The sequence below is a fragment of the Passer domesticus genome, chromosome 32, assembly GCF_036417665.1.
Source record: "Passer domesticus isolate bPasDom1 chromosome 32, bPasDom1.hap1, whole genome shotgun sequence".
NCBI classification, from domain to species: Eukaryota; Metazoa; Chordata; class Aves; order Passeriformes; family Passeridae; genus Passer; species Passer domesticus.
In genome coordinates this window covers 470,265-486,953 of record NC_087505.1, presented here as the reverse complement: position 1 = coordinate 486,953, position 16,689 = coordinate 470,265, and the positions used below count along the sequence as shown (strand labels likewise).

Below are 16,689 nucleotides of genomic sequence, written 5' to 3'. Positions count from 1 at the left end.
CCGACCTTCAGCCCCCGCTACTGCTCCCCCTACTCCACCCGCTACTTCCAGAGATACTCCTACGGCAGCTGCTACCCCTGCTACCAGTGCTGAGCCCCAAAAACCCCAGAATCCGCCCCAAAGGCTCCTGGGTGGATTGATTTTGCTCCTGAGTGGATTTTGCTCCTGGGTGGATTTTGCTCTGCTCAGCTCAGGGTTCTCCTAAAGTTTCTCGGATTTTCCTCCGAAACGCTTTCCCCCATCTTTTTTCTCTCCCTGGGTTTGGTGGTGTAGAGGAAACTGGGTTTAATGTTTGTTACAAATCGCTCATTTATGGCTCTTTCCCAGCTCCTAGTGAAACCTATGAGCGTGCCTGTCCTGTCATCAGGGATGAATTTCTGACTTCATTGCTTTGAAATGGTGACAAAAAACCCCAAATCATCCAATCAGCTTGGTTTTACCAGACTGGAAACAAGTGGGAAAGTCTGGAAATGAAAAATCGACAACTAAATTTGTACCAATGAAACCGGGAGATTCTTTGCACGTATAAATTCCTGAATGCTTTCTGCTCTCTGTGCTATTTTAGATTGTGATTGTGAGCTTTCCTCTCATTAAAAACGTTGCAGCATTATGAAATGGCTCTGGTTTGCTTTTTCTGGCGTTCTGCTTTTCCTGGATACAGATTTTTGTCCCCAGCTCGGTGTTTTACGGGGTCACACCACACCCTGGGGCCTTTCTGAAACTCCTTCTAAGCTCAGCTGCACCCGCGCATTTTGCAAACCAATAGCGATGCAAGGTCACTCAGAAAATGAATTCCAAATCCCGAATTTCCTAGGAAATATTTGGAAATATTCCTTTAAATTTACTTTTGCGTCCCAGCGGGTGTGCAGACATTGGACACAACAGCAGCTGTAAATCACTGAGACACGGAGCGGATGCTAATTAATTAAATTTTGGGGGATAACAGCAGAAATTGGGAGAAAACCCTTATTTCTGCCGTGCTTTTGTGCTGGCCCTGCCTGGGATTTTCCCGTCTTTCCGACTGGAGAGACTCGATCTGTTACACAGCAGAAAAATTCAAATTTCAGAGCAGAAAATTCCACTTTCCAGAGCAGAAATTTTCACTTTCCCTTCACTCCAGGCTCCGTTGGAATGACGCTGGAATTGTGAATTTCCCAGGCTGTTCCACCGCGTCCTGGGGAGGAGGAGCGACTCCAATTATTCATCACCGAGTCTGGGCACAAAAGAGCTTGGAAAGCTCAATTAAACCCTCGAACCCTCATCATTGTGAGCGTAATTGCCGCCCTTTGAACAGGCAGAGGCAATCCCGGCATCCCGGAATCCCAGAATTTGGGTGGAAAGGGACCTCAGGAAACCTCCCAGGGCACACTCCTGCCAAGGGAACAGAGCTGGATTGGGCTCAGCGCAAAATACATCGAAAACCTTTCCCAGTAAAACTGGGGGTTGTGTTTCCAGCAAATTTCAGGCTAGAAATAATAATTATTAAAAAATTCCTAAGGCTTTTGATGAATTTTGATGAATTTATCTATTCAAAACCCTAGCTCAAGTCTCTGGATCCTGGTCTCTAAATTCAGCTGCAACTGGGCATAATTTTAATATTTTCTTTAATTATCTCTAATCAATAAAATCTGGGGAGTTACAGACAAATTCCCAAATAAAAGCTGGAGAGCTTTCTGTGTCTCGGGATGCACAAGTGAGACCACGTGAGAATAAAATAAATTCGGCTGTCTCAGCCCCGATTTAGCTACTTTAACAGGGGTCCGGTTGAAGAAAGAGTTAAAATTCATGGAATTTTAACATATATTTTGCTCACTCCAAGAAGTCTAAAGATAAAACTGGCAATAAATCCAGATTTGGAGCAGTTCATTGTCGTGGCTGTTTGTGCAGAGCCACACTCGAATGGAAACTTCCAAAGGCATAAAATAAATTCTGACTAAAGTAAACATTGAACTGCCTCAACTCGTACCTTTGAAGTGACTCTTTTTCAATAATGAAGCAGCTGAGAAGAGAATTGTGCTTTAAATAGATTAATAACAGCTTATAAATATATAAAACAGTGTCTGAGATGTGCTTTGAACTGCCAAAATTATCACTGTGGAGAAAAGTGAAGGCATGGTAACTTTTTGCTGAAGGACCACAAAGGAATAAATAAATTAATTGATGCTTTTCCCTTCAAGCCTTGGAATAGGGATAATGACTCGTTTCCCTCCTTTGTGTGGTGCAACAGGAAAACGTGAGAGCTGCTGAGCCTCTCAGAGGGCCGGTTCATTCATGGATGGTAAATGTTGGGCCTTGAGCTTCATCTGGGGAAGAATTTCATCCTGGGAAGGGTGGGCAGGACTGGAAGGGGCTGCCCAGGGAGGTTTGGTGTCCCCACCCCTGGAATTGTCCAAGGAACAAGTGGAAATGGCACTCGGACCCCTGGGCTGGGTGAAACTGTGGGGATCAGTCAAAAATTGGATGATGATTTGGAGGTTTTTAAAACCGGGATGTTTCCAGGATCCTGTGAACATATCCCAGTTCCACACGGCCATCAGAGCAGCAAACCCATAAAAAACAACCAAAATCCAAAGGATTGCAGCAACACAGACTCTTTATTGTGAATGAAAAGCCCACAGGCGCTGTCAGCGAGAGACAAACCCACAACAACGCGTCGGAAAGACGAAAAATCCCAAGGCAGCAGCGAGGCAGAGCCCAGGGCTGCACCCCAGAGATCGCCCCTGGCCAGGGCGGCTCCGGGGCTCGGCGGGCAGAACAGGCAGAGCTCAGCCGAGGCTGGGCACAGCTGGCTGGGGGCGCAGAGAGGGGGCAGCTTTTGGAGGCAGTGCTGGGGAGCCCAGAGGCTCTGCCGGCCCAGGCTCTGCGGGCTCAGCCGGCAGCCACAGGGAGCCCGCAGCTGCCGGGCCGGGCCTGAGCAGGGGCTGCAGCTTCAGCCCGGCTCCGGCGGCACAAGGCAGCGGGGGCTGCTGCAGGAGCCCGCGGGCAGGGCCAGCACTGAACTCCGGCGGGCTTTGGGGTTTAGCAGGGCCCGCAGGAGCCCCCGAAGGACCGGGAACCGCGGCCGCAGCTGCCATAGCCCCCAAAACCGCCAAAACCCCCAGAGATGCCATAGCCCCCAAAGCCCCCGAAGCCCCCGAAGCCCCCAGAGCCCCCACGGCTTCCAAAGGCGCCCCCGGAGCCGGCTCCCACGTAGGGAGCTCCGGCCGAGCCCACGGCGCTCTGCTGCGGGAAGGAGCTGAGGATGGGCCCGGGGAAGGTGACCACCGAGGCCGGGGGCTGGATGACCACCGTGGAGTCGGGGCACTGCCGCACGCAGGGCTCGTTGCAGGTGTCAGCCAGAGGGGCCGGGGTGGCCACCCCGCAGCTGGGCACACACAGGCTGTTGCAGGACATGCTTCGGTTGGGCTGGCAAAGCTGCAAGACAAGGCACAGCCACGGCTCACGCCGAGCACTCGGCACAACGCCCTGCTGCTCTGGCCCGCCTGAAGCCTGTGTCCCAGGGCTCGCTCTGGGTCATCCCAGGCCTGCCAGCCAAGCCCTGGCACGGCTGGAGCGGCTCCTGGAATCCCCGGCTGCCCTCACCACCCCCGGCTCCTGACTGCCCGTGGCAAGGAAGAAAAACTCCCACATCCAAAGCACCGGGGTCCCCGAGGCCTTGAGCCCGCTGGTGGAACCCCAACCATCCCAGCTCTGGCCTGGGACAGCTGCTGGAGCAGGGGACAGAAATCCCTCGGGAATTCCACAGGGACAGAGATCCCTCAGGGATTCCACAGGGACAGAGATCCCCTGGGGATTCCACAGGGACAGAGATCCCTTGGGAATTCCACAGCCAGAGACTCCCCGGGGAAGGTGCAGAGGAGGGAGGGAGGACGGAGGGAAGGCTCGGACTCACCACAGCGATCAATGAGCAGAGTTGAATGGGAAGAGCTGGATGGAGCCCTGTGGAGCCCTCGGACCTTTTATACACCCCAGAGTGCCTGGGGCACCGTCCAGGGGGTGGGGGTAAACCCCAGTAATTAGGAATTCAAGCGGACAAGGTAAATGACACAGCTAATGCTGGGCGACAGTTCTTTGTCATCGCCTTTTTTGAGATATTGCTGGGCAAACGTGCCCGGACCGATGAGAGGAGCAGCCGAGGCCCATCATTACATGACAGACTCGGTGCCGCTGGAATTCACTCAGCTCACAGCCCAAATAAACCCTGGTTTGTCCCTAATCCCACTCTTTGCTTACAAAGAATCCTGAGCCCCAGCCCGGCCTTGTCCCTGAGCCAGCCGTGCCCAGCTGGGCCTGGCCTGGGCCAGCCTGGCTCTGGGGGGCTCGGCCAACACCCCCTGGGCCGGCCTGGCTCTGGGGGGCTCGGCCAACACCCCCTGGGCCAGCCCTCGGGGCCAGCTGGGCAATGCAGACCCTCCAGCAGGGCTCAGCCAGGACCCAGCTCACAGACACGGGCTGGGAGCAGCCGCAGGGACCCTTCAGCTCCTCCAGTGCTGTCCCTCTGTCACGGCTGGCCCGGGCTCTGTCCCACCCCTCTCCCCCTTCCCTGCGGGTCTGGGCTTCCACCAGTGGCATCTGCCCCCTCTGCGGGGCCAGCAAGGGAAACTGGGACATGCAAACCCCAACGTCCTCCAGAACCCCAGAAGGACAATTCACAGACGTGTGAGGGGACCCCAAAACCTGGCCATGAACATTTCTGCTGGCACTGGCAGTCGGTGGGATTTGGGAGACACGCCGAGAGTGGCTTCTGCTTGGCCCACGCTGCGCTGCCTCTGTTTACCAGCCCGTAAAAGGCCGGTAATGACAGGGGTGATGGCTGGGCCAGCGCTTCAAAGCTGCTGCAAGATGCCGGGAATTGTTCTCTGTAAGCAAATTGAAGGATTAGGGACAAAACTGGGTTTATTGGGGCTGTGAGTGCAGCTCCGGCAGCATCGTGTCTGTCATGTAATGATGGGCCACGGCTGGCCCTTCAAGGCCCTCTCTCTCTTGTCCACTCATTTCCACACCAATGTCCACAATGGGGGGAATGACAGAATTTTTCTGCGTCCCTTCACTTTATGAAGCTTGGCAGCGTGAATTGGTAATTATTGGGGAAGGGGGGTCTGCCCGCACTCCCGGACGATGCCCCCGGCACTCTGGGGTGTATAAAAGGGCTGAGCTCCTTCCACAGCTCCATCCACTCTCCTGCACTTGACTCCTCTCATCACCTGGGTAAGTGCAGCTCTCCAAAGCCTCTTGGGGATCTCTCTCAGCACAGCTCCTCTCTCACACCTTTGCCTCTTTTTCCCCGCAGTGTTTTCCAGAAGCCTTTCCCTGTCTCAAGGATGTCCTGCTCCAACCTGTGTGTGCCCAGCTGCGGGGTGGCCACCCCGGCCCCTCTGGCTGACACCTGCAACGAGCCCTGCGTGCGGCAGTGCCCCGACTCCACGGTGGTCATCCAGCCCCCGGCCTCGGTGGTCACCTTCCCCGGGCCCATCCTCAGCTCCTTCCCGCAGCAGAGCTCCGTGGGCTCGGCCGGAGCTCCCTACATTGGAGGTGGCTTTGGCGGCTCCTCCGGACGCCGTGGGGGCTCTGGGGGCTCTGGCGGCTTTGGCGGCCTTGGAGGCTTCGGAGGTTTTGGGGGCAGCTGCGGCGCCCCCAGAGGCTGCGGGCCCTGCTAAGCCCCAGCCCGAGCGCCATCCCTGATCCAGGAGAGCTCCAGGAACCCCCCCGCTGCCCATCCCCGCACGCCAAGACCCGAAGGAAGGACGCACCGACAGACACACAGACAGACAGACAGACGGACATCCCCCGGCCCCGCTCCGCCGCCTCCCCGCCGCGCTCGGAGCCCCGCAGCGATCGCTGCCCGCTCCCGGCACGGCCCCGCCTCGGCTCCAGCTCTGCCCGCGGCCGGGACCCGCGGGGAGCGCTCGGCCCGGGGCCCGCTCCGCTGCCTTGTCCCTGCTCCCGCACGCCAATAAAAGCTGCCTCGCACTGCAATCCTCACCGGCTCTCGCCTGCTCTTTGCTCCGCGCCCGCTGCCCAGCCCGGCCCGCCTGCCGGGGGGTTCCGGGCAGCCCCGCTCGGACACGGCGGGCGAGGAGCCCCGGCAGCTGCCCGGGCTCCTCCTGCCCGTTCTCGGCCACCCCGGCCCCGCAGCAGAGTGCCCTGAGCCGGGCCCTGCCCAGCCCCTGCCCCGGCACCTCTGCCTGGCCCTGCCCGGCTGTGCCCGCTCCGGGCTCCTCTCTTCAGCCCCTCGGGAGCCCCGGGTCCCACCGCCAGCCCCCTGCCCTTGGACACCCCCCGAGGGCCGCTGCAGCTCCAGGCCCGTGGGGATTGGGGGCGAGTGGAGCCCCCCAAGGGACCCGGCCCCGCTCGGGGCTCTCGGGTGGCCCGGGCTCCGCAGGGAGAGGGAGAACAGCGCCAGCAGCGCTGCCTCTCCTTCCTCATCCCCTTCAACATCCCAGCACCCCACACCGCCTCCTGCTCCCGCTTCTCCTGTGGGTTCCACCACGGCTCCTCGGAGCGCTGCCCTCCCCGCCTCGTCCCTCTGAGGGTGCCGAAGCCTTTCCTGGGGTCCCCGGTGTCACCCACCCCTCACCAGGGACACGGCCCTGCCCAGGAGCAGCAGCAAAAATTCCAACAGCCCCGGGCTCAGGGACACACCGCTGTGACCTTTGCTGCCCCTTCTCACCCTGAATTACATCACGGATATTAAAATATTATTTAATAGATTGGTGATATTGGGTACACTGGGACTATTGCCATAATATGGACAGAGTATGAAATAATATTGTCTAAAACTGATCTATATGAACTTAAAACAAATATGATATCCCAAGCCCAGGGAGGTTTTGGTGTTAATTTGGGAAGAAATTTTCATACATATCAATAAGCAATAGAAGGGACTTCAGGGGGGTGGGAAATTCCAAGCTCCTCTTCCAAGAGCCCCGCGGGACTGAACCCTGTGGTCATTGGGTGGTTTGGACAGGACACTGGGCAAGATCTACTTGGGTCTGTCTCCTCCCTTCCCAGCTGCCACCGCCTCCAGCTGGACAGGCCAAAACCTGGAACATGCAGTGCTCATCCTGCATTTCCCGGCACCTTCCCATGTGACTGACGAGCCCCGGAAAGCTGTGGGAGAGGTTTTACAGCGACTTCTGTCAGCCAGAGGGGAGTTTGAGAAGAGGATCCATGTTCACCCCTCAAAGGATTTCCTACCAAGGTCCTTGATGCAGAAACCAAGAAAGAAAGAAGGAGAAATAAGAGAAAGCTGCAACAGCCTATTCTAATAAACATTTTGTTTGTCTTTTCTGACCAATGAGTAAATTGTAAAATTATGAGTTTTGAAAGAATGTATAGAAAGCATTCATGCTAAAATAAAACCAGGTTTGAAGCCTTCTGAAAATGGAGTGCTCCTTTGTATTGTGACCATCTCAACTAAGCCCAGTCCCAGAAGTGATGTCAGCTTTGCTGCTTCTGCTGAGGATTTGGAAGAGTTTCTGCAATGCCTTGTGTCCCTTTCCCATCATCAGCCAGGGATTTGGGGTTGCCCTGCATTTCCTGCTGCTGGGAGAGCACGGGGAGATGGGGGGGATGAGCTCCCCAGAGCCAGCAGGGTTGGACATCTCCAGCTGGGACGCACAAAGCCAGCTGTGTCCGGGCTCCAGGGCACTGCCCAGGGGCACTGCAACAGCCCAGCAGACCCCCAGGAGACTGGGCAGGGGGAAAAGGGAGAGTGAAGGAAAACCAGGAGTCAACATTGCAATGCAAGACAGCTTTTATTGCAGGGGGAGGGCAGGAGGGGTTGGGCAGAAGAGCAGGGTCATGGCCAAGGGCTTGCCGTGGCCTGGCCCTGGGCACAGCCGGGTGAGCAGGAGCAGCCCCGGGAGAGTCTCTGGCACCGGGGCACCAGGAGCCCCGTGGGGATGCTCAGGCAGGGCAGGGACAAGGCAGAGCTGCTTCCCAAGCTGGCACCAGGCTCCCCAGGTGCAGAGCCCGGCGACGCCGAGGCGGTTTTGGTCCACGGAGCGTCGGGTCGGGATGTGCCGGGGTTTCTCCTGGAGCTCTTCTTGGTCTGAGGCTGCGTTCGGGCTGGGGCTTAGCAGGGCCCGCAGTTGCCGTTGAGGTACCGGTGGCCACTGCTCCATCCGCCGTAGCCACAGCTGCCGTAGCCCCCATAGCCCCCAAAGCCTCCATAGCCCCAGCCCCCGTAGAGACCACGGCCTCCATAGCCCCAGCCTCCGTAACCTCCATAGCCCCCAAGGCTCCCGTAGCCTCCGTAGCCCCCACGGCTTCCAAAGGCGCCCCCGGAGCCGGCTCCCACGTAGGGAGCTCCGGCCGAGCCCACGGCGCTCTGCTGCGGGAAGGAGCTGAGGATGGGCCCGGGGAAGGTGACCACCGAGGCCGGGGGCTGGATGACCACCGTGGAGTCGGGGCACTGCCGCACGCAGGGCTCGTTGCAGGTGTCAGCCAGAGGGGCTGGGGTGGCCACCCCGCAGCTGGGCACACACAGGCTGTTGCAGGACATCCTTGAGACAGGGAAAGGCTTCTGGAAAACACCCCGGGAAAAAGAGGCAAAGGTGTGAGAGAGGAATTTCAGGGAAGGAGACTGAGAGAGGTCCCCAAGAGGCTTTGGAGAGCTGCACTTACCCAGGAGATGAGGAGAGTCAAGTGGAGAAGTGCGGATGGAGTTGTGGAAGGAGCTCAGCCCTTTTATACACCCCAGAGAGCCTGGGGCTTCAGGAAAAGGGGGTGGTGACAAAAAAAATGAGTAATTTGGAATTCACGCTGACAAGCTTCATCAGAGAGATAATGTTGCAAGATAATTCCATGGCATCCCCTCACTGGAGACACAGGTGTGAAAACGTGTCCTGGACGTGAAGGAAGTGATGGGAGGGACAGCCGTGGCCCATCATTAGGTGACAGACTCGGTGCTGCTGGAGCTCACTCATTTCACAGCCCCAATAAACCCAGTTTTGTCCCTAATCCCTCAATTTGCTTACAGAGAACAATTCCCGGCACCTTGCAGCAGCTTTGAAGCGCTGGCCCAGCCATCACCCCTGTCATTACCGGCCTTTTACGGGCTGGTAAACAGAGGCAGCGCAGCGTGGGCCAAGCAGAAGCCACTCTCGGCGTGTCTCCCAAATCCCACCGACTGCCAGTGCCAGCAGAAATGTTCATGGCCAGGTTTTGGGGTCCCCTCACACGTCTGTGAATTGTCCTTCTGGGGTTCTGGAGGACGTTGGGGTTTGCATGTCCCAGTTTCCCGTGCTGGCCCCGCAGAGGGGGCAGATGCCACTGGTGGAAGCCGAAACCCGCAGGGAAGGGGGAGAGGGGTGGGACAGAGCCCGGGCCAGCCGTGACAGAGGGACAGCACTGGAGGAGCTGAAGGGTCCCTGCGGCTGCTCCCAGCCCGTGTCTGTGAGCTGGGTCCTGGCTGAGCCCTGCTGGAGGGTCTGCATTGCCCAGCTGGCCCCGAGGGCTGGCCCAGGGGGTGTTGGCCGAGTCCCCCAGAGCCAGGCCGGCCCAGGGGGTGTTGGCCGAGCCCCCCAGAGCCAGGCTGGCCCAGGCCAGGGCACAGCCGGGCTGGGGCTCAGGGTGATGAGGCTGGGCACAGCCATGTCCCAAAGGATGCTCAGGATTCTTTGTAAGCAATGTGAGGAATTAGGGACAAACCTGGGTTGACTGGGGCTGTGAGCTGAGCTGCAGCAGCACCGAGTCTGTCATGTAATGATGGGCCATAGCTGTTCCTCCCATCCCCTCTCATCGGTCCAGGGCACGTTTCCACACCAATCTCCCTGATGTTGAGGTGTATAATTGTATTGCAACACTATCTCTCTGATGAAGCTTGTCAGCGTGAATTCCTAATTACTTGTTTTTTTGCCACCGCTCCCTTTCCTGATGCCCCAGGCCCTTTGAGAGATGTATAAAAGGTCCAGAAGTTCCACAGAGCTCTATCCACCTTCCACCACTTGACTCTCCTTATCACCTCGGTAAGTGCAAGCCTTCGCTCCTCTTTCCTTCTTCATCCATGGCTTTCTCATGGAATCTTTGTCTGAGGCGTTTCGGAGGAACCTTTGGTTGTGGGCTCCTCTTGCTCTCCTAGAGCAGATTGGGATGGTTGGGGCTCTACCAGGAGACCAAGGGCTTGGGAAGCTTGAGGACTTTGCTCCTTTGGATGTCAAAGTCTTCTTAATTCCCATGGGAGAGCAAGACTCAGGGATGGTGAGGGCAGTAAGGGATGTGAGCAGATATTTAGATGGAATGGGGCTCAAGTCAGAACGCCTGGGATGACCCAGAGCGAGCCCTGGGACACGGGCTCCAGGCGGGCCAGAGCAGCAGGGCGTTGTGCCGAGTGCTCGGCGTGAGCCGTGGCTATGCCTTGTCTTGCAGCTTTGCCAGCCCAACCGAAGCATGTCCTGCAACAGCCTGTGTGTGCCCAGCTGCGGGGTGGCCACCCCGGCCCCTCTGGCTGACACCTGCAACGAGCCCTGCGTGCGGCAGTGCCCCGACTCCACGGTGGTCATCCAGCCCCCGGCCTCGGTGGTCACCTTCCCCGGGCCCATCCTCAGCTCCTTCCCGCAGCAGAGCGCCGTGGGCTCGGCCGGAGCTCCCTACGTGGGAGCCGGCTCCGGGGGCGCCTTTGGAAGCCGTGGGGGCTACGGAGGCTACGGGAGCCTTGGGGGCTATGGAGGTTATGGAGGCTGGGGCTATGGAGGCCGTGGTCTCTACGGGGGCTGGGGCTATGGAGGCCGTGGTCTCTATGGCGGTTGGGGTTGTGGAGGCTATGGAGGCTATGGAGGCTTTGGGGGCTATGGCAGCTGTGGCTACGGCGGATGGAGCAGTGGCCACCGGTACCTCAACGGCAACTGCGGGCCCTGCTAAGCCCCAGCCCGAACGCAGCCTCAGACCAAGAAGAGCTCCAGGAGAAACCCCGGCACATCCCGACCCGACGCTCCGTGGACAAAAACCTCCTCGGCGTCGCTGGGCTCTGCACCTGGGGAGCCTGGTGCCAGCTTGGGAAGCAGCTCTGCCTTGTCCCTGCCCTGCCTGAGCATCCCCACGGGGCTCCTGGTGCCCCGGTGCCAGAGACTCTCCCGGGGCTGCTCCTGCTCACCCGGCTGTGCCCAGGGCCAGGCCACGGCAAGCCCTTGGCCATGACCCTGCTCTTCTGCCCAACCCCTCCTGCCCTCCCCCTGCAATAAAAGCTGTCTTGCATTGCAATGTTGACTCCTGGTTTTCCTTCACCCTCCCTTTTGCTGCTGCCCAGTCTCCTGGGGGTCTGCTGGCCTGTTGCAGAGCCCCTGGGCAGTGCCCTGGAGCCTGGGCAAGGTTGGCTGTCTGTGTCCCAGCTGGAGATGTCCAACCCCGCTGGCTCTGGGGAGCTCATTCCTCCCAGCTCCCTGTGCTCTCCCAGCAACAGGAATTGCAGGGCAACCCCAAATCCATGGCTGATGATGGGAAAGGGCCACGAGGTCCTTGCAAAAACTCTTCCAAATCCTCAGCAGAAGCAGCAAAGCTGACATCACTTCTGGGACTGGGCTGGGATGGGTCGGACACATGGGAAGGTCTAAGGAGGCTCCAAGGAGCCGCGGTGGAACCCACAGGAGAAGCGGGAACAGGAGGCGGTGCAGGGTGCTGGAATGTTCCAGGGGGTGAGGAAGGAGGGGCAGCGCTGCTGGCGCTGTTCTCCCTCTCCCTGCGGAGCCCGGGCCACCCGAGAACCCTGAGCGGGTCCCTTGGGGGGCCCCACTCGCCCCCAATCCCCACGGGCCTGGAGCTGCAGCGGCCCTCGGGGGGTGTCCAAGGGCAGGGGGCTGGCGGTGGGACCCGGGGCTCCCGAGGGGCTGCAGAGAGGAGCCCGGAGCGGGCACAGCCGGGCAGGGCCAGGCAGAGGTGCCGGGGCAGGGGCTGGGCAGGGCCCGGCTCGGGGGCACTCTGCTGCGGGGCCGGGGTGGCCGAGAACGGGCAGGAGGAGCCCGGGCAGCTGCCGGGGCTCCTCGCCCGCCGTGTCCGAGCGGGGCTGCCCGGAACCCCCCGGCAGGCGGGCCGGGCTGGGCAGCGGGCGCGGAGCAAAGAGCAGGCGAGAGCCGGTGAGGATTGCAGTGCGAGGCAGCTTTTATTGGCGTGCGGGGGCAGGGACAAGGCAGCGGAGCGGGGCCCGGGCCGAGCGCTCCCCGCGGGTCCCGGCCGCGGGCAGAGCTGGAGCCGAGGCGGGGCCGTGCCGGGAGCGGGCAGCGATCGCTGCGGGGCTCCGAGCGCGGCGGGGAGGCGGCGGAGCGGGGCCGGGGGATGTCCGTCTGTCTGTCTGTCTGTGTGTCTGTCGGTGCGTCCTTCCTTCGGGTCTTGGCGTGCGGGGATGGGCAGCGGGGGCGTTCCTGGAGCTCTCCTGGATCAGGGATGGCGCTCGGGCTGGGGCTTAGCAGGGCCCGCAGCCTCTGGGGGCGCCGCAGCTGCCCCCAAAACCTCCGAAGCCTCCAAGGCCGCCAAAGCCGCCAGAGCCCCCAGAGCCCCCACGGCGTCCGGAGGAGCCGCCAAAGCCGCCTCCAACGTAGGGAGCTCCGGCCGAGCCCACGGAGCTCTGCTGCGGGAAGGAGCTGAGGATGGGCCCGGGGAAGGTGACCACCGAGGCCGGGGGCTGGATGACCACCGTGGAGTCGGGGCACTGCCGCACGCAGGGCTCGTTGCAGGTGTCAGCCAGAGGGGCCGGGGTGGCCACCCCGCAGCTGGGCACACACAGGTTGGAGCAGGACATCCTTGAGACAGGGAAAGGCTTCTGGAAAACACTGCAGGGAAAAAGAGGCAAAGGTGTGAGAGAGGAGCTGTGCTGAGAGAGATCCCCAAGAGGCTTCGGAGAGCTGCACTTACCCAGGTGATGAGAGGAGTCAAGTGCAGGAGAGTGGATGGAGCTGTGGAAGGAGCTCAGCCCTTTTATACAGCCCAGAGTGCCGGGGGCATCGTCCGGGGCTGCGGGCAGACCCCCCTTCCCCAATAATTACCAATTCACGCTGCCAAGCTTCATAAAGTGAAGGGACGCAGAAAAATTCCGTCATTCCCCCCATTGTGGACATTGGTGTGGAAATGAGTGGACAAAAGAGAGGCGCTTGAAGGGCCAGCTGTGGCCCATCATTACATGACAGACTCGGTGCTGCTGGAGCTGCACTCACAGCCGAAATAAACACAGGTTTCTTCCCAATAAACCTCATTTTGCTTACAAAGAATCCTGAGTGTCTTTTGTTTGACCAGCCATGCCCCTGAGCCAGACATGCCCAGCTGGGCCTCGCCTGGGCCAGCCTGGCTCTGGGGGGCTCAGACAACACTCCCTGGGCCAGCTCTCGAGGCCAGCTGGGCAATGCAGAGAAGGGCTCGGCCAGGACCTTGTCTGGAGGGTCTGAGTGGTTCTTAATCCTCTCTCTGCTTTCCTGCTCCTCTCTCTTGGTCTCCCCTTACTCATTTATCCCACTCATGTGGCACCCACATCCGTGCCAGGATGGATCGTTGGTGAAGCTTCATCTCACATGGGATCTCCCCCTCTGCTTTTTGCACCACCATCAGGTGAATCCAGGATTTTACAAATCCTCCAGTGGTGTGGAAGGGGCTAACAGCGGACCTGTTAGCTAAAGGAGCAAGAAGAAGCTGAGAAGAAAGAAGAAGCTGATAAGGAGCTCTTTCCAAGGCTGTAACCAAAGAGATCAAGAGAATTGAGGGACTGCAGAAAGATAAGAACTTCACAGCTGCACAAAGTATATTTAGAAAGTTAGTTAAGTCACTGTAACTTTTCACCAATGGTGTTATGTTGATTTATTGTATCCAATAGTTAAGGTAGAAGAAGCATAAACAATTAAAAAGTGTATAAAAGGTCAGCCATGTTCGATAATAAAGCGTTGCCATCTGAGACTGCTTGTGGTCTCTGCTTTGTGTTGTGACCGCCTCGACAACGACACAGTGGCACAAAAATCACTTAGGGATTCTCCCACCCAAGGCCCTCCGTGCCCAGCTCTGTGGCATGGGCGTCCTCGGGCAGGACATAGGGGCTGCTGCCCCTCTGTGCTCCCCCAGCCTGCCCACTCCGGGACTCTGGTCCTGTGCCCTCCTCCCCTGCCACGTCTGGCGTTTGGGATGTGCCCCGAGTGGGTGGGATGGCTTCTCCCTCCCGGCGTCCCTATTTAGCAGCCCGTAAAAAGGATTAATGACAGATGTGCCGGCTGTGCCAAGGATTTCAAAGCGCTCCTGAGTGATGCCCAAAACTCCCGTGCATAAGCAAAGCGGGGGATTAGGGACATGTCATGTTTTATTGGGGTTCTGCGCTCGGCTTCGGCAACAGATGATCTTTCACTCAGCGATTGGTCACGGTCTGCCCCTCCAGGGCCTGGTGGCTCTCCAGGGCACCTTTACCTGTTCCTAGCCCCAATTAGTATGGACGTAATTAGCCCACGTTTCAGTTTGTGTCATGAGTTTTGTCCGCTTGATTCCATGATTAGCTGGGGCTCTGTCACCGCTTCTGGACAATGCCCCAGGCACTCTGGGGTGTATAAAAGGTCCGAGGGCTCCACAGGGCTCCATCCAGCTCTTCCCATTCAACTCTGCTCATTGATCGCTGTGGTGAGTCCGAGCCTTCCCTCCGTCCTCCCTCCCTCCTCTGCCCCTTCCCCGGGGAGTCTCTGGCTGTGGAATTCCCAAGGGATCTCTGTCCCTGTGGAATCCCCAGGGGATCTCTGTCCCTGTGGAATCCCCGAGGGATCTCTGTCCCTATGGAATCCCCGAGGGATCTCTGTCCTGTGGAATCCCCAAGGGATCTCTGTCCCTGTAGAATTCCCAAGGGATCTCTGTCCCTATGGAATCCCCAAGGGATCTCTGTCCCCTGCTCCAGCAGCTGTCCCAGGGCAGAGCTGGGATGCTTGGTGTTCCACCAGCGGGCTCAAGGCCTCGGGCACCCCGGTGCTTTGGATGAGGGAGTTTTTCTTCCTTGCCACGGGCAGGCAGGAGCCGGGGGTGGTGAGGGCAGCCGGGGATTCCAGGAGCCGCTCCAGCCGTGCCAGGGCTTGGCTGGCAGGCCTGGGATGACCCAGAGCGAGCCCTGGGACATGGGCTCCAGGCGGGCCAGAGCAGCAGGGCGTTGTGCCGAGTGCTCGGCGTGAGCCGTGGCTGTGCCTTGTCTTGCAGCTTTGCCAGCCCAACCGAAGCATGTCCTGCAACAGCCTGTGTGTGCCCAGCTGCGGGGTGGCCACCCCGGCCCCTCTGGCTGACACCTGCAACGAGCCCTGCGTGCGGCAGTGCCCCGACTCCACGGTGGTCATCCAGCCCCCGGCCTCGGTGGTCACCTTCCCCGGGCCCATCCTCAGCTCCTTCCCGCAGCAGAGCGCCGTGGGCTCGGCCGGAGCTCCCTACGTGGGAGCCGGCTCCGGGGGCGCCTTTGGAAGCCGTGGGGGCTCCGGGGGCTTCGGGGGCTTCGGGGGCTTTGGGGGCTATGGCATCTCTGGGGGTTTTGGCGGTTTTGGGGGCTATGGCAGCTGCGGCCGCGGTTCCCGGTCCTTCGGGGGCTCCTGCGGGCCCTGCTAAACCCCAAAGCCCGCCGGAGTTCAGTGCTGGCCCTGCCCGCGGGCTCCTGCAGCAGCCCCCACTGCCTTGTGCCGCCGGAGCCGGGCTGAAGCTGCAGCCCCTGCTCAGGCCCGGCCCGGCAGCCTCGGCAGCTGCGGGCTCCCCGTGGCTGCCGGCTGAGCCCGCAGAGCCTGGGCCGGCAGAGCCTCTGGGCTCCCCAGCACTGCCTCCAAAAGCTGCCCCCTCTCTGCGCCCCCAGCCAGCTGTGCCCAGCCTCGGCTGAGCTCTGCCTGCTCTGCCCGCCGAGCCCCGGAGCCGCCCTGGCCAGGGGCGATCTCTGGGGTGCAGCCCTGGGCTCTGCCTCGCTGCTGCCTTGGGATTTTCGTCTTTCCGACGCGTTGTTGTGGGTTTGTCTCTCGCTGACAGCGCCTGTGGGCTTTTCATTCACAATAAAGAATCTGCATTGCACGAATAATTTTTTTTGTCATGGATTTCTTCATCCTGGCCGTAAATGAGTCTCTGACTGAGCAATGGTGTGGAATGTCTGATCATGGAATCCCGAGATGGTTTGGGTGGGAAGGGACCTTAAAACTCATCCTGATCCACCCCTGGCAGGGGCAGGGACACCTTCCACCATCCCAGGCTGCTCCAAGCCCTGTCCAGCCTGGCCTTGGACACTGCCAGGGATGGGGCAGCCACAGCTTCTCTGGGAAATCCATCCCAGGGCATCTCCTCCCTCACAGGGAGCAATTCCTGGCCAATGTCCCACCTAAACCCCCTCTCCATGAGTCTGAATCCATTCCCCCCTGTCCTGGCACCCCATCCCTTGGGAATTGTCTCTCCAGCCCCTTCTGCCCCTGCAAGGCCACAACTGGGCTGTCCCAAAGCTTCTCCAGGCTGAACAACCCCAGCTCTGCCAGCAGAGGTGCTCCACCCCTCTGATCCCATCCTGGAGCCTCCTCTGGGCTGTCTCCTCTTGCTGAGAGTGTTTTCCAAACTCTCCTGGAGCTCTGGCAGCCTTGGGAATGTGCCCATTCCACAGGGAGCCTGGGCAGTGCCCAGCACCTCTGGGGGAAGAACCTTTCCCTAAAATCCATCTTAAACCTCCCTGGCACAGCTTCATCCCATTCCCTGGGGAGCCCGGGCCGTGCCCAGCACCCTCTGGGGGAAGAA

The 16,689-nt window shown here is 59.6% G+C and overlaps 6 protein-coding genes across 7 annotated transcripts; 3 read left to right on the top strand and 3 right to left on the bottom strand.

Annotated features, from left to right (window-relative positions):
* Nucleotides 1-3,018: 3,018 nt before the first annotated feature.
* Nucleotides 3,019-3,393, bottom strand: LOC135288256 (claw keratin-like). The gene has a single exon (XM_064401608.1). It carries the CDS (start codon nucleotides 3,391-3,393, stop codon nucleotides 3,019-3,021), a length of 375 nt encoding a protein of 124 aa, XP_064257678.1.
* Nucleotides 3,394-5,321: 1,928 nt separating this feature from the next.
* LOC135288056 (claw keratin-like) lies at nucleotides 5,322-5,657 on the top strand. The gene has a single exon (XM_064401341.1). The coding sequence runs from the start codon at nucleotides 5,322-5,324 to the stop codon at nucleotides 5,655-5,657; it is 336 nt and encodes a 111-aa protein (XP_064257411.1).
* A 2,420-nt stretch (nucleotides 5,658-8,077) lies between these two features.
* LOC135288307 (claw keratin-like) lies at nucleotides 8,078-8,506 on the bottom strand. The gene has a single exon (XM_064401665.1). The coding sequence runs from the start codon at nucleotides 8,504-8,506 to the stop codon at nucleotides 8,078-8,080; it is 429 nt and encodes a 142-aa protein (XP_064257735.1).
* Nucleotides 8,507-10,392: 1,886 nt separating this feature from the next.
* On the top strand, nucleotides 10,393-10,863 carry LOC135288308 (claw keratin-like). 2 transcript variants are annotated; one of them, XM_064401667.1, is made up of 2 exons: nucleotides 10,393-10,696; nucleotides 10,763-10,863. In XM_064401667.1, exons 1-2 carry the CDS (start codon nucleotides 10,393-10,395, stop codon nucleotides 10,861-10,863), a joined length of 405 nt encoding a protein of 134 aa, XP_064257737.1. The 2 variants fall into 2 exon arrangements, with proteins under 2 accessions (XP_064257737.1, XP_064257736.1); XM_064401666.1 differs by having other exon boundaries at nucleotides 10,393-10,863.
* Nucleotides 10,864-12,397: 1,534 nt separating this feature from the next.
* On the bottom strand, nucleotides 12,398-12,733 carry LOC135288055 (claw keratin-like). The gene has a single exon (XM_064401340.1). It carries the CDS (start codon nucleotides 12,731-12,733, stop codon nucleotides 12,398-12,400), a length of 336 nt encoding a protein of 111 aa, XP_064257410.1.
* Nucleotides 12,734-15,162: 2,429 nt separating this feature from the next.
* On the top strand, nucleotides 15,163-15,537 carry LOC135288297 (claw keratin-like). The gene has a single exon (XM_064401653.1). The coding sequence runs from the start codon at nucleotides 15,163-15,165 to the stop codon at nucleotides 15,535-15,537; it is 375 nt and encodes a 124-aa protein (XP_064257723.1).
* Nucleotides 15,538-16,689: the final 1,152 nt, after the last annotated feature.

Bases quoted from the DNA above. Each gene is read 5' to 3' on its own strand.
- LOC135288256 (XM_064401608.1), bottom strand. From the start codon at position 3,393: ATGTCCTGCAACAGCCTGTGTGTGCCCAGCTGCGGGGTGGCCACCCCG.
- LOC135288056 (XM_064401341.1), top strand. From the start codon at position 5,322: ATGTCCTGCTCCAACCTGTGTGTGCCCAGCTGCGGGGTGGCCACCCCG.
- LOC135288307 (XM_064401665.1), bottom strand. From the start codon at position 8,506: ATGTCCTGCAACAGCCTGTGTGTGCCCAGCTGCGGGGTGGCCACCCCA.
- LOC135288308 (XM_064401666.1), top strand. From the start codon at position 10,393: ATGTCCTGCAACAGCCTGTGTGTGCCCAGCTGCGGGGTGGCCACCCCG.
- LOC135288055 (XM_064401340.1), bottom strand. From the start codon at position 12,733: ATGTCCTGCTCCAACCTGTGTGTGCCCAGCTGCGGGGTGGCCACCCCG.
- LOC135288297 (XM_064401653.1), top strand. From the start codon at position 15,163: ATGTCCTGCAACAGCCTGTGTGTGCCCAGCTGCGGGGTGGCCACCCCG.